Source organism: Papio anubis, chromosome 20, assembly GCF_008728515.1.
Source record: "Papio anubis isolate 15944 chromosome 20, Panubis1.0, whole genome shotgun sequence".
NCBI lineage: Eukaryota > Metazoa > Chordata > Mammalia > Primates > Cercopithecidae > Papio > Papio anubis.
Genome location: NC_044995.1, coordinates 18,115,542 through 18,129,728, shown reverse-complemented (window position 1 = coordinate 18,129,728; position 14,187 = coordinate 18,115,542). Strand labels below are relative to the sequence as shown.

The 14,187-nt window shown below is 51.2% G+C and overlaps 1 protein-coding gene across 1 annotated transcript in view; it reads left to right on the top strand.

The window, feature by feature from the left end:
• The window catches only part of LOC101026547 (ryanodine receptor 1), a 168,585-nt gene that overhangs the window by 29,628 nt on the left and 124,770 nt on the right, over positions 1-14,187 (top strand). Inside the window, exons 21-28 of the mRNA XM_031659039.1 lie at positions 2,822-2,943; positions 3,187-3,252; positions 4,049-4,132; positions 5,299-5,360; positions 5,519-5,854; positions 6,019-6,227; positions 10,222-10,616; positions 12,184-12,316. Coding sequence (XP_031514899.1) covers positions 2,822-2,943; positions 3,187-3,252; positions 4,049-4,132; positions 5,299-5,360; positions 5,519-5,854; positions 6,019-6,227; positions 10,222-10,616; positions 12,184-12,316 — 1,407 coding nt within the window. The remainder of the gene's footprint in view (positions 1-2,821; positions 2,944-3,186; positions 3,253-4,048; positions 4,133-5,298; positions 5,361-5,518; positions 5,855-6,018; positions 6,228-10,221; positions 10,617-12,183; positions 12,317-14,187) is intronic.

The window sequence follows — 14,187 nt, the reverse complement described above, 5'->3', positions numbered from 1 at the left end:
TTGGTATGCTTCGTTCAGTTACATGTGCTGGCTGCGTGCCATCGTTCACGCCTATAATCCCAGCACTGGTTGGCCAGGCACAGTGGCTTATGCCTGTAATCCCAGCACTGGGAGGCTGGGGCAGGAGGATCACCTGAGGAGTCAGGAGTTCAAGACCAGCCCATAGCCAGCATGGTAGAGCCACTCTCTACTAAAATACAAAAAATTAGCTAGAGCGTGGTAGGTGTTGGAGTGCCTGTAATCCTCAGCGGGCTACTCAGGAGGCTGGGGCAGGAGGAATCCGCCTTGAACCTGGAGAGTGGGAGGTTGCAGTGGGCCGGGGATCATTGCCACTGCACTCCGGCCTGGGCAGCAGAGTGGAGACTCCATCTCAAAATAAAGACAAGACAAAAGAGCAAAAATTAGCATGGTGGCGGGTGCCTGTAATCCCAGCTACTCTGGAGGCTGGGGGCCAAGAGAATTACTTGAACCTGGGAGGCAGAGGTTACAAAGAAGAGCCAAGATCAACCACACACTCTAGCCTGAAAACAAGTGAGACTCCATCTCAAAACAAACAAATAAACAAACAAAACAACCAACATTTTGGGAAGCGAGAAATGAAATTTCCTTACCCTAAGCAAAGGAAATTTGAGACTAGTCAGGTAACAAAGTGAGACCCCGTCTTTACAGAAAAAAGTTTTAATATTTAAAATTTAAGCAATTTTAAAAGAGTAAAGAGCGTTAAGGAGCTACCCTAGAGAAGCTGGGAGCGTTGTTGTTTAACAGATGGAGAAACCCAGCACCCAGGGAGGCGAGATTCTGTCAATTGCAGAATCGCGGTCTCAGGGAGTCCTCACCACTGCCCTCAAAGAAAAGGTGGCTCACAGCGGAAGCAGCAGTGGCTCAAGCCTACAATCCCAAGCACTTTGGGAGGCCGAGGGGGCAGATGGATCGAGGTCAGGAGATCAAGACCATCCTGGCTAACGAGGTGAAACCCGTCTCTACTAAAAATATCTAAAAAACTAGCTGAAGTGGCCCCGGGCGCCTGTAGTCCCAGCACTCGGGAGGCTGAGGCAGGAGAATGGGCGTGGGCCAGGAGGTGGAGCTTGCAGTGAGCGAGGATAAGCCACTGCACTCCAGCCTAGAAGCTGACAGAAGAACTCTATCTCAAAAAAAGAAAAAAGGTAAGCTCCTTCCTTGATCCCAATTACTTTGAGAGGCGAGACAGGAGGATCGCTTGAGTCCAGGAGTTTACAGGACCAGCCCTGAAACTTAACGCAAGTAGAGACTCGTCTCTACTAAGAATTCGGGTCGCTAAAATTAATCAGATTCGTCGCCAGAAGAACTGAAGATCGGGGAATCTCAAACCGGGGTCAGAAACTGAAGTAAAGACAATGAACTAATACCGATATAAACCTCCGCTTCGATTAACCACTATTCGAGAGAAACTAAAGGTGACAGATCCGGGGTCAGATCTTAAATCTCTGCTGAAATACAAAAGGAAATGAGCCAGTGGTAAGCGTGCACCTGTAATCTCAGCTATTCAGGAGGCTGAGGCAGGAGAATCACTTGAACCCGGGAGGTGGAGGTTGCAGTGAGCCGAGATTGCACCTTTGCACTCCAGCCTGGGTGACAGAGCGAGACTCTGCTCAAAAAAAGAAAGAAAGAAAGGACTGTTATTGCCCCCAAATTACAGTTGAGGAAAGCAAAGCCCAGAAACGCTAAGTAATCTATGCAATTCACACAGCAGATCTGAACCCAGGCGGTCCGATTCTGAAGCCTGTGGTCCTATCCACTATGATTTTTTTGGGCATATCTTCTATCCCAGGCCCCTCATGGCCCACTTTCCCTCCAAGCATGTCCCTACATGCCTCACTGCAGCCTTGAATCCCCGGGCTCAAGAGACCCTCCCATCTCAGCCTCCCAAGTAGCTGGGACTACAGTCGTGGGTCATCACCTCAGCTAACTTTTAATTTTTAGTAGAGACGGGGTCTCACTATGTTGCCTAGGCTGGTCTCAAACTCCTGGACTCAAGCGATCCTCCTGCTTCGGCCTCTCAAAGTTCTGGGATCACAGGTGTGAGCCACCTTTTCTTTGAGGGGAGTGGTGAGGACTCCCTGAGACTGCGATTTTGCCCTGACAGAATCCTTTGCCTCTCTGTGCTCGGTTTCTCCATCTGTTAAACAACGAGGTTCCCAGCTTCTAGGGCACTTCCCCACCGCTCTCACTCCTTTTAAAAAATTGAGGGCCGGACGTGGACGATGGAGCTGAGCAAGGGAGCCGAAAGCCGGGCCGGGACGGGATCACGGATCGATCCCGAGGGATCGACGTGGAACCTCATTAAAATCCAATGGAGGATGGGATGGTCCTGAAAGACGAGGTTGAGAGATCGATGGTGAACTGAGGCGGAGCCAGTGAGGCTGAGATCCCGCCACTGCACTCCAGCTCCCATGACAGATGCAGACTGGCCTCAAAAAAAAAAAAAAAATTGTTTCTAGGATTTGTATTTTAGAAGAGAAGGGGTTTCACCATGTTGCCCAGGACTGGTCTTGAACTCCTCTGACCTCAGGCACCTGTCCCTCACCTTAGCCTCCCAGCGTTTGATTGTGACGGGATGCTCACCATGAAGGGCCCTGATAATTCCCACTCCTGAGGACACCCATCTGAGTGCTCAACCCTGGGAATCAAGGGGAGGGATGGGGGGAGCAGGGCCATGGACGCATGGGAAAGGGGAAAAGCAGGACGAGCCTTCCAGGGCTCACAGGTGTCCTTGGGAAGAGGGGTCATGATGGAAGAGGGTAGAGGGACCTTGGGGATCTCAAGAACGTCCCTGTGCCCTTAGATCGTCCTGCCACCCCATCTGGAGCGCATTCGGGAGAAGCTGGCGGAGAACATCCACGAGCTCTGGGCACTGACCCGCATTGAGCAAGGCTGGACCTACGGCCCGGTGAGGCGCTGCCTGCAGCCTGCAGGAGGCCGGCTAGACTTGTGGTGCCAGGAGGGAGAACGGCTCACCGGCGGGGAGGAGGGAAGGACCGCAGGGCACCAGGGGGTCCTTGGACTGAGGGTGGCACAACTAGGGTTGGAGGTCAGGGGTCACGGTCTGGGCATGCGGAGAGTGGGGAGGAAAGGGGAGGCTGAGGAGTTGACCCCAAGGCTTGTGGTCTCGGGATGACAACAAGCAAGAGGCTGCACCTGTGTTCCTAGGATCTCCCACAGCCTTCCAGAGCCCGAGAGGAACTACAACCTGCAGATGTCCGGGGAGACGCTCAAGTGAGGGCCCAGAGGATCGGGAGGCTGGGGCCGCCACTGTGCAGTGAGAGAGGGAGGCATGGAGAGCCGGGGCAGGAGGTAGAGACTGAGAGAGAGAAGGATGGAGGGGACAGGGATTGTGAGATAGAAACAAACGGGGAGTGGCCGGGCACGGTGGCTCACACCTGTAATCCTAGCATTTTGGGAGGCCGAGGTGGGTGGGATCACTTGAGGTCAGGAGGCTTGAGACCAGCCTGGCTAACATGGTGAAAACCAATAATATCCCTACTAAAAATACAAATATTTGAATTGCATGGTGGTGCATTACCCTGTAACTCTGGTGGCACTGAGGCCGAGGTGAGAACGCTGGAACCCAGGGAGGCAGAGAGATTGTGAACTGAGATCACATCACTGCACCTGAAATGTAAACAGAGAGACTGGTTTCAAAAAAAAAAAAACAAAAAAAAAAAAAAAAAAAAAAAAAACAAAAAAAAGATGCAAACGGAGAGCAAGAAAGAGACAGAGGCAGAACGAGAGAGAAAGAAAAGGCAGGGATGGAAAGAGAGAGGGATGCAGAAAGAAACATGAGAAAGCAGCAGACAGGAAAAGACAGACATGGTCAGTTATACAGACAAAGATGCAGGGAAAGATGGAAGTCACGAAGCCTGAGGCCAGGATCAAGAGAGACAGGGCCAGAGCATCCCAGACACTGAAGCAGCAGAGGCAGAGGGAGCTGGAGACCCTGAGGCCTTGGGAGGAGATGGGAGCAGAGAGCTCCGAGGGGTGTGACCTGTTGCCCTGGCTCCCCCACCCCCAGGACTCTGCTGGCTCTGGGCTGCCACGTGGGTATGGCGGATGAGAAGGCGGAGGACAACCTGAAGAAGACAAAACTCCCCAAGACGTGAGTGTGGGCGGCCAGGTCCTGTCTGGGGATGGACTGGGGGCTGGGGATGCCGTACTAAGGGCTAGGGAGGTTGAGGGATCTTGTGGGGAAGTTGAGGTTAGAGAGAAAGGAGCCTTGAGTTAGGGCAAAGGTCACAGGGTCAGGTCTCTGTGGTCAGAGGGGAATGTCCAGGATTGAGGAGTTAGGAACTCCAAGAGAGACAGAGGGTGTGAATCCAGGATCCAGGGTCAGGATCCGCCCAGAATCAGGGAAAATGAGAGCAGAGGTCACATGTCCACATAAGGCGTAAGGGGCCAATGGTAAGAGGTGAGAATCTGGAGGTTGTTGGGGTTGTGTAAGTAAGGGATCCTGAAATTATAGGTGAGCAGTTACAGGTCCTGAGTTCAGAGGTCAAGGACTCCAAACCCAGGGGTTTGGGGTGATGAGGCCTGGGATCAGAGTAAGAAAACTCAAAGTGGGCTGGATGAGGTGGCTCACACCTGTAATCCCAGCACTTTGGGAGGGTTGAGGAGCAAGAGATCAGCAGGCCCAGTTCGAGACCAGCCTGGTAACCCTGAAACCTCTGCAAAAAATTTAAAATTAGCAGGGAGTCCATCCACCATCCATCTATCCATCCATCCATCCAGCATCCACTTCATCCATTCATCCACCATCCATCCATCCATCCATCCATCCATCCATCCAGATAACCAACCATCCATTCATCCAGCCAACATAGGGAGACACCATCTCTACAAAAAATAAAAAAAATTAGTCAGGCAAGGTAGCATGCACATATAGTCCCATCATCCATTCATCCATCCATCCATCCATCCATCCATCCATCCATCTGTCGTCTATCCAACTGACCAGCCAACCATGCATCCATCCATCCATTCAACCATCCATCCATCATCCATTCATCCCTCATCTGTCCAACCAACCATCCATCCATTCTTCCAGCCAACTGTCCATCCATCCATCCAACAACCGTCTGTCCATCCAACAACCATTTATACAACCATCCTTCCCTTCCTCCATCTGTCCATCATCCATTTATCTATCCTTGCACCTACTTAGACTTTCTTCTTTCTCTGCATCAACCCAGGTAGATTCTCAACTTTCCAGTCATTCTTCTGTCCAGTCATATACTCAACTTCTCATCCATCCATCTGTCTCCTTAGCCACTCATCTATTTTGTGCACAGATATAAGCATATATGGATCTGTATGGGGGACACTGATAGGTTCGTTTTTCCTTTCCATCCCTCTGCTTACTGCTGCTTCCAACCCCCCACTACCACTTTGGTGGTCTGCATAATGCCAGCCATGGCAACAACAGAGAACCCACGCAGAAGGGATGACTGGGGAGAAAAATTCCTGTGATCATGGTTGCAAATGTGAGGAAAGATGGAGACACTGTGGGGTGACCCCTCTTCCATACCACATGCCCTGAACCTGACACTTCGAATGTCTGTCTTCATATATCTCTCCCTCCCTGCTTCCTTATCTCTCCATTTCTCTGTGTGTCTCCCCACACCATGTCTTCTCTGGCCCTCCTCACAGGGCCAGCGCTGGCACTTGGGTAGTGAACCATTTGGGCGCCCCTGGCAGCCGGGCGATGTCGTTGGCTGTATGATCGACCTCACAGAGAACACCATTATCTTCACCCTCAATGGCGAGGTCCTCATGTCTGACTCGGGCTCCGAAACAGCCTTCCGGGAGATTGAGATTGGGGACGGTGAGTGCTGAGACCCCTTCACGTGCCCTTTCTTATTTTCCTCTGTCTTTCCCGACCTTGCACTGCCCTTCTGCCTCCAGCTCTCCCAGCCCTACCTCCTCCCCTTGGCTCCCCCTGCCCTGCCCACCTGCCCTCACCCCTGCCCATCCATCCGCTCCCACCAGGCTTCCTGCCCGTCTGCAGCTTGGGACCTGGCCAGGTGGGTCACCTGAACCTGGGCCAGGACGTGAGCTCCCTGCGGTTCTTTGCCATCTGTGGCCTCCAGGAAGGCTTCGAGCCATTTGCCATCAACATGCAGCGCCCAGTCACCACCTGGTTCAGCAAAAGCCTGCCCCAGTTTGAGCCAGTGCCCCTTGAACACCCTCACTATGAGGTAAGGACTGAGCCCCCTCAATGCCTTCTCGTCTGCCTCCAAAGCTCCTTCTTTCCACAGTGCTCTTCCTTGAGTTTCTATTTTCCCTCCATGTTAGCACACAAACCACGTGGAAGCAAGTGTCAGGGTAATGGGCTCGCGGGCTGTATGACTCGGGGTACAACTTTGGCAAACCATAGCTTCCTGAGGTCCAGGTGCCTCACCTATAAAACAAGGGAAACCCTGCCTGGGCAACAAGCAAAACTCCATCTCTAAAAATAAAAAAAAAAAATTAAGTCTAGGCACGGTAGCTCATGCCTGTAATCCCAGCACTTAAGGGGGCTGAGGCGGGAGGATCCCTTGAGCCCAGGAGTTCAAGACCAGCCTTGGCAACATAGCGACGATTTTGGAGTTCGAGACCAGCCTAGGCAACATGGTGAAACCCTGTCTCTACCAAAAATACAAAAATTAGCCAGGCATGTTGGCTCGTGCTTGAACCCAGGAGGCAGAAGTTGCAGTGAGCCAAGATCGCATGATTGCACTCCAGCCTAGGTGACAGAGCGAGACTGTCTCAAGAAAAAAAAAAAAGAGAAGAGAAAAAGAAGTCTGAGAACAAAGGGATACCCCATCTCTACAAAAAATAAAAAAATTAGCCAGGTGTGTAGTATGCACACATAGCCCCGGCTACTCAGAAGGCTGAGACTGGAGAATTGCTTGATTCCAAGAGGTCAAGGCTGCAGTGAATTAGCCAGATGTGGTGGCACATGCATGTAATTCCAGCTACTTAGGGAGCCAAGGCAGGAGACTCGCTTGAACACGGGAGACGGAGGTTGCAGTAAGCCAAGATCGTGCCATTGCACTCCAGCCTGGGCAAGGAGAGCCAAACTCCATCTCAAAAAAAAAAAAAAAAAAAAAAGTTAAAGGCTGCAGTGAGCTGTGTTCACACCACTGCACTCCAGCCTAAGAGACAGAGCAAGACCCTATCTCACAAACAATTTTTTTTAATGAATAATTTTTAAAACTCAGGAGGTGGAGGTTGTAGTGAGCTGAGATTGCATCACTGCACTCCAGGCTGGGCAACAGAGCGAGACAAAAGGAGACAAAAAAACAAAACAAAAGGACTCTGCAAAACGAGTTTTAAGTATGGGAACGTCCAGTTGAGGTCTGAGTTTTGGAAAGGTCCCTATTGGCAGTGGATTGTAGGAGGTGAGAGTGCAGTCAGAAGGACCTTAGAGGTGGCTGGGACGGGGCAGTACTGCGGAGTGGATGCGGAGTTCCTGACACCTGCCACTACCAGATGTCCCCAGCCCAAGGCACAGCATGCTACACAGCAGTGAGAATGAATACATGGAAATACACACAGCCATGTGGACGAATCTCAGACATAATGTCGAGTAGAACAAGCCAGAGACAAGACAGCACAGGCTGTGGGATTCCATTCACAGAAAGTTCAAGAACAGGCAGAGCGGATCTGTGGTGTGCTAAGTTGGGAAATTGGTTACTATGAAAGAATAACTCAGAGACATTGTTAGTTACTTTGAATGCAAATCACAGGAGGGAGATCAGTCAGTAGGCTATTAAGCTAAGAAACAAAAGAGCTGCTTGAATGCAGGTGGCTCGCATATAATCTCAGCACTTTTGGGAGGAGCCAGGGTGGGAGGATCACTTGAGCCTGAGAATTCAAAGACCAGCCTGGGCAACATATAGAAACCCTGTCTCTACACAAGAATAACAAAGTGTCGAGGCATGGTGAGTATGTGCCTGTGGTCCCAGCACTTGGGAGGCTGAGAAGTGTGAGGATTGTTGAGCTCAAGTTCCGAGGCTGCAGTGAACAAATTAATTTGCACAGTACATTCAGCCCAGGTGACAAGAGCAAGACCTGTCTCTAAGAAAAAAGAGTGAAGGCAGAAACCAGATTTATAAGACAGAGGGGAGAAAGAGGATAGAAAAGAAACCCCTAAATAGAGTCTGAGAACAGAAGCGGGGGCTGGTGGCTCATGCCTGTAATCCCAACACTGGGAGGCTGATGTGGGTGGATCACTGGGGTCAGAATTTGACACCAGCCTGGCCAACATGGTGAAACCCCATCTCTTCTAAAAATACAAAAAATTAACCAGGCATGGTGCCGGGCGCGTATAATCCCAGTTACTCGGGAGGCTGAGGCAGGAGAATGGCTTGAACCCAGGAGGCAGAGGTTGCAGTGAGCCAAGATTGCACCATTGCACTCCAGCCTGGGTGACAGAGGCAGAAACTCAGTCAAGAAAAAAAAAAAAAAAAAAAGATCTGAGAACAAAGAATCTTGTATGCATAGTTTTGGGGCAAATTCATTGTGGCTGGCAAGGAGTACCTAGGTTCATCTTGGCAACTGGTCCTTGGAGAGGTTAACCTGAGGAGGGGCATGAGGCCTTTGTCTTTTTTTTTTTTTTTTGAGACTAGGAGTCTGTCACTGCCAGACTCGGCTCACTGCAAGCTCCGCCTCCCGGGTTCACACCATTCTCCTGCCTCAGCCTCCGGAGTAGCTGGGACTATAGACGCCTGCCACCACACCCAGCTAATTTTTTGTATTTTTTTAGTACAGACAGGGTTTCACCGTGTTAGCCAGGATGGTCTCGATCTCCTGACCTCGTGATCCACCTGCCTCGGCCTCCCGAAGTGCTGAGATTACAGGTGTGAGCCACGGCGCCCGGCCCAAAAGAGAACAGCTGTCACTGTTTACCGAGTCTCTAGAAGACTTTCGAGAGTCCATTGTTTTTGTTTTTTGTTTTTTGAGACAGGGTCTCACTCTGTCACCCAGGCTGGAGGCCAGTGGCAAGATCTCAGCTCCCCGCAACCTCCACCTCCCTGATTCAAGCGATTCTTTTGCCTCAGCCTCCTTAGTAGCTGGAATTATAGGCACGCGCCAGCACGCCTGGCTAATTTTTTGTATTTTTAGTAGAGACGAGGTTTCACCATGTTGGCCAGGCTGGTCTCAAACTCCTGACCTCAGGTGATCAGCCCGCCTCAGCCTCCCAAAGTGCTGGGATTACAGGCATGAGCCACTGCGCCCGGCCGCTATTCGTGGAATTGTAACTGAACACAGGTTCAGTTGCTCATCAGTTACAGAGTCTGGTTAACAAGATCAAGGTCTGATAGAAAGAGAATGACTTTATTCACCAAAACTAGTCATGGAGAAGTGACTGGATTCCCATCCAAAGCAACCACTTCAAATCTGTGGGGGAAAGCAAGGGTTTAAAAAGGGGAAACTTGGCTGGGGGTGGTGGTTCACGCCTGTAATCCTAACACTTTGGGAGACTGAGGCAGGCAGATCACATGAGCTCAGGAGGTCAAGACCAGCCTAGGCAACATGGTGAAACCCTGTCTCTACCAAAAATACAAAAATTAGCCAGGCATGTTGGCTCATGCTTGAACCCAGGAGGCAGAAGTTGCAGTAAGCCAAGATCGTACAATTGCACTCCAGCCTAGGTAACAGAGTGAGACTCTGTCTCAAGAAAAAAAAAAAAAGAAGTCTGAGAACAAAGAATCTTGTACGCACAGTTTTGGGGCAAATTTTCAGGAGGCTGAGACAAGAGAATCATTTGAACCCTGTAGGTGGAGGTTGCAGTGAGTGGAGATCCTGCTACTGCACTCCAGCCTGGGCTACAGAGCAAGACTATCTCAAAAAAAAAAAAAAAAAAAAATTCATTGAGGTTGAGCTGCCGGGTTACAGAATGACAGAATGGATGGTTGGATGGATGTAGGTAGGTTTTGGAAGTTACCCCAATTGATTCCAGTGTGTGTCCAGGGCTGTCACTGTACACGATGCCCAAAGAAAGGCTGCAGAAGGCTGCAAGCACCCCCGGGCCCAGCGGTGTACCCGGCCGGGAGCTTCATCCGCCTGCAGGAGGGGGCGCCCTTGACTAATTCCCACACGGGTGCTCTGTGGCCTAATGGTGGCTCTGTGGGTGACCAGGTGTGGGACCAACGGCCTGGCCTAGCCCACCTGCCCAGCTCAGTGCTCCATTCCCTGCCACCCCAGGTAGCCCGAGTGGACGGCACTGTGGACACGCCCCCGTGTCTGCGTCTGACTCACCGCACCTGGGGCTCCCAGAACAGCCTGGTGGAGATGCTCTTCCTGCGACTGAGCCTCCCAGTCCAGTTCCACCAGCACTTCCGCTGCACCGCAGGGGCCACCCCGCTGGCACCCCCCGGCCTGCAGCCCCCCGCCGAGGACGAGGCCCGGGCGGCGGAACCCGACCCTGACTACGAAAACCTGCGCCGCTCAGCTGGGGGCTGGGGCGAGGCCGAGAACGGCAAAGAAGGGACTGCGAAGGAGGGCGCCCCCGGGGGCACCCCGCAGGCGGGGGGAGAGGCACAGCCCGCCAGGGCTGAGAATGAGAAGGACGCCACCACCGAGAAGAACAAGAAGAGAGGGTGAGTCGAGGGGGCCCAGAGTGGGGATTGGGGGCTGCCTTGGGACCCCCTAAGTTGGCAGCCACAGTAACCTGAGAAACCCCCATTGTACCCCAAAGTAGCCCCATATATGCTAAGTGGAGTAAGAATACTCCTTGTATTCTTGATAAATACATGGATGAATCCTATCATGTCTCCAGTGAACCCCATTTTTTCCCGGGATGTCCTAATGTCCCCAAGGATATATAATTGGGTACCCTACTATCTGTATGGAGAGCTCTATTATCCTTCAGTACTTGGAGGGCCCCAAAGGGCTTCGCCCAATGGACCTTATCATCCGTGGACACTAAAAGGGACTTCAGTATCTCTCTAGGAGAGTTTACTGCACCCTAAGGCATCCCAGTGAACACCCAGTGGTCTTCTAAATGGGGATCCTTTCTGTGTCACAAATGTACCCCCCAAAAGCTAACTTAAAGGGAGACTCTGAGAAGGTACTAAATCTGCTTTTTCCCTACAATGGCAGTGGTTTTCCTGTTTTCCTTTTTTTTTTTTTTTCTTTTGAGATGGAGTCAGTCTCTGTTGCCAGACTGGAGTGCAATGGTGCAATCTCAGCTCCCTGCAATCTCTGCCTCCCGGGTTCAAGTGATTCTCCTGCCTCAGCCTCCTGAGTAGCTGGGATTACAGGCATGCGCCACCATGCCTGGCTAATTTTTGTATTTTTAGTAGAGACGGGGTTTTGCCATATTGGCCAGGCTGGTCTCAAACTCCTGATCTCAGGTGATCCACCCACCTCAGCCTCCCAAAGTGCTGGGATTACAGGCGTGAGACACCATGCCTGGCTCCTTTTTTTTTTTTTTTTTTTTTGAGACGGAGTCTCGCTCTGTTGTCCAGGCTGGAGTGCAGTGGCACAATCTCGGCTCTCTGCAATCTCCACCTCCTGGGTTCAAGCAATTCTCCTGCCCCAGCTTCCTGAGTATCTGGGACTACAGGCCTGCACCACCACATCTGCCTAATTTTTGTATTTTTAGTAGAGACGGTTTCACCATGTTGGCCAGGCTGGTCTCGAACTCCTGACCTCAGGTGATACGTACAATAGCAGTGGTTTTCAATGGAATTGAAAACCCATTGTGTCTCTTGGTGGATATTTGGAAATGATGGAGTCTTTGTGGTCATTACAGTTTGGGAGGGGCTGCTGCTGCTCGGCGGAGGCCCCAGGGTTCCACCTACCCTGCAGTGTACAAAACAGTGCCGCACAATGAAGACTTATCCTTTTCCAAGTGCATTTAGCACCCATCTGAGAAATGCATGTGGGAAATGCTGACTTAGGGGGACCCCCATATGCCCCAGTGGGGACCTCCATATTCCCAGAAGGCACCTTTAATTTGGGTAACTCAGCATCCACAAGCGCAGAGCACAACACTTCCAGAACGGATTAGGCTGGGGTAGGTGGGAAGCCAGCCTTCTAGAGGCCATACCTGGGGTATTAGAAGCAGGGTGTATCCAAGCCGGATGTGGGGGGCATGAATGTTGCAGTGGGAGGGCTGGGCTTGAAAGCTGGTTCTTATGGCGCCTCTCCTCCCACCACCAGCTTCTTATTCAAGGCCAAGAAGGTCGCCATGATGACCCAACCACCGGCCACCCCCACGCTGCCTCGGCTCCCTCACGATGTCGTGCCTGCAGACAACCGCGATGACCCTGAGATCATCCTCAACACCACCACGGTGTGGATCAGGAACCCTCAATTTTGGGGTCCCCCCGCATAGCATAGGCACTCCTGAATTTCCAAGTTTAGTGTGACAGTCCCCAGTAACTGCCCACCTTACACTGGGGACTCCCCAGTATACACTAGAAACTCACAAAATATGGCACACACGGATTTAATCCTTTGAACCCCTAAGTCCATATAGCTACTGGCCCACAAATGGCAGGGGGTACAGTAGAGGTGCACAGCACACTGATATAACTCCCAGGGATCCCCAAAGCCAGGGCATAAGCCATTACAGACTAGGGACCCCAACATTTGGGCTCACCCATATAAACACAGTACCTTCAATGTAATACCTACTCTAATATATTACTGGGAACAAAAATTCATAATTGTCTTAATATAGTTTTGGGATTCCCCAAATCCAAAATATTTCATAGACAGACAGCCTAGTGCAGTGCTCCCCAACTATTTTGGCACCAGGGACCAATTCTATGGAAGACAGTTTTTCCATGGACCAGGGATGTGGGGATGTGGGGATGTGGGGAGGGATGGTTTCAGGATGAAATGTTCCATCTTGGATCATCAGGCATAGATTCTGTTTTGGTTTTTTTTTTCTTTCTTTTTTTTTTTTTTTTTTTTTTTAAGATGGAGTGTTGCTCTGTTGCCCAATCTAGAGTGCAGTGGCACGATCTCGGCTCATTGCAACCTCTGCCTCCTGGGTTCAAACGATTCTCCTGCCTCAGCCTCCTGAGCAGCTGGGATAACAGGCTCCTACCACCATGCCCAGCTGATTTTTGTTTTTTGTTTTTTTGAGATGGAGTCTCAGTCTGTCGCCCAGGCTGGAGTGCAGTGGCGCGATCTTAGCTCACTGCAACCTCTGCCTCCCGGCTTCGAGCAATTCTTCTGCCTCAGCCTCCCGAGTAGCTGAGACTATAGGCACACGCCACCATGCCTGGCTAATTTTTGTATTTTTAATAGAAACGGGGTTTTACCATATTGGCCAGGCTGGTCTCGAACTCCTGACCTCGTGATCTGTCTGCCTTGCCTCCCAAAGTGCTGGGATTACAGGCATGAACCACCGTGCGTGGCCTAATTTTTGTATTTTTAGTAGAAACAGGGTTTCACCATGTTGGCCAGGTTGGTCTCGAATCCCCAACCTCAAATGATCCTCCTGCCTCGGACTCCCGAAGTGCTGGGATTACAGGCATGAGCCACCGCTCCCAGCTGTAGATTCTTACAAGGAGTGCTCACCCTAGGTGGCTTGGATCCTGGTACCAGTCCACAGCCTGGGTTTGGGGATCCCTGGCCTCGAGGTTAGGATCGTGGGCCGCCTGGGTGCCACTTGGGCAAGTCATTTCACCACTCTGTGTCTTCTGTCCTATGGAGGTGCTATGGTTTCCCATCAGTAGAATGGGGGTAAAAATTATACCTACCTGATATGGAGGATGAAGTGAGTTCATCTGTGTAAAGACCTTAGAAGAACAGGCCTGGCACTGTGGCTCTCACCCGTAGTCCCAGAATGTTGGGAGGCCAAGGTGAGAGGATCACTTAAATCCAGGAATTTGAGGCTGCAGTGAGCTATGGTGGTGCCTCTGCACTCCAGCCTGGGTGACAGAGGGAGATCGCAACTCAGGAAAAAAAAAAAAAAAAAAAGAAGGAAAGAAAAAAAAGACCTTAGCACAGTTGGTGCCATTTGTGAGCAATTATTTGATTATTTTTTGTATCTATTTATTTTGAGATGGCGTCTCGCTCTGTCACCCAGGCTGGAGTGCAGTGGTGCAGTCTCAGCTCACTGCAACCTCTGCCTCCCAGGTTCAAGTGATTCTCCTGCCTCAGCCTCCCGAGTAGCTGGTACTACAGGCGCCCGCCACCACGCCTGGCTAA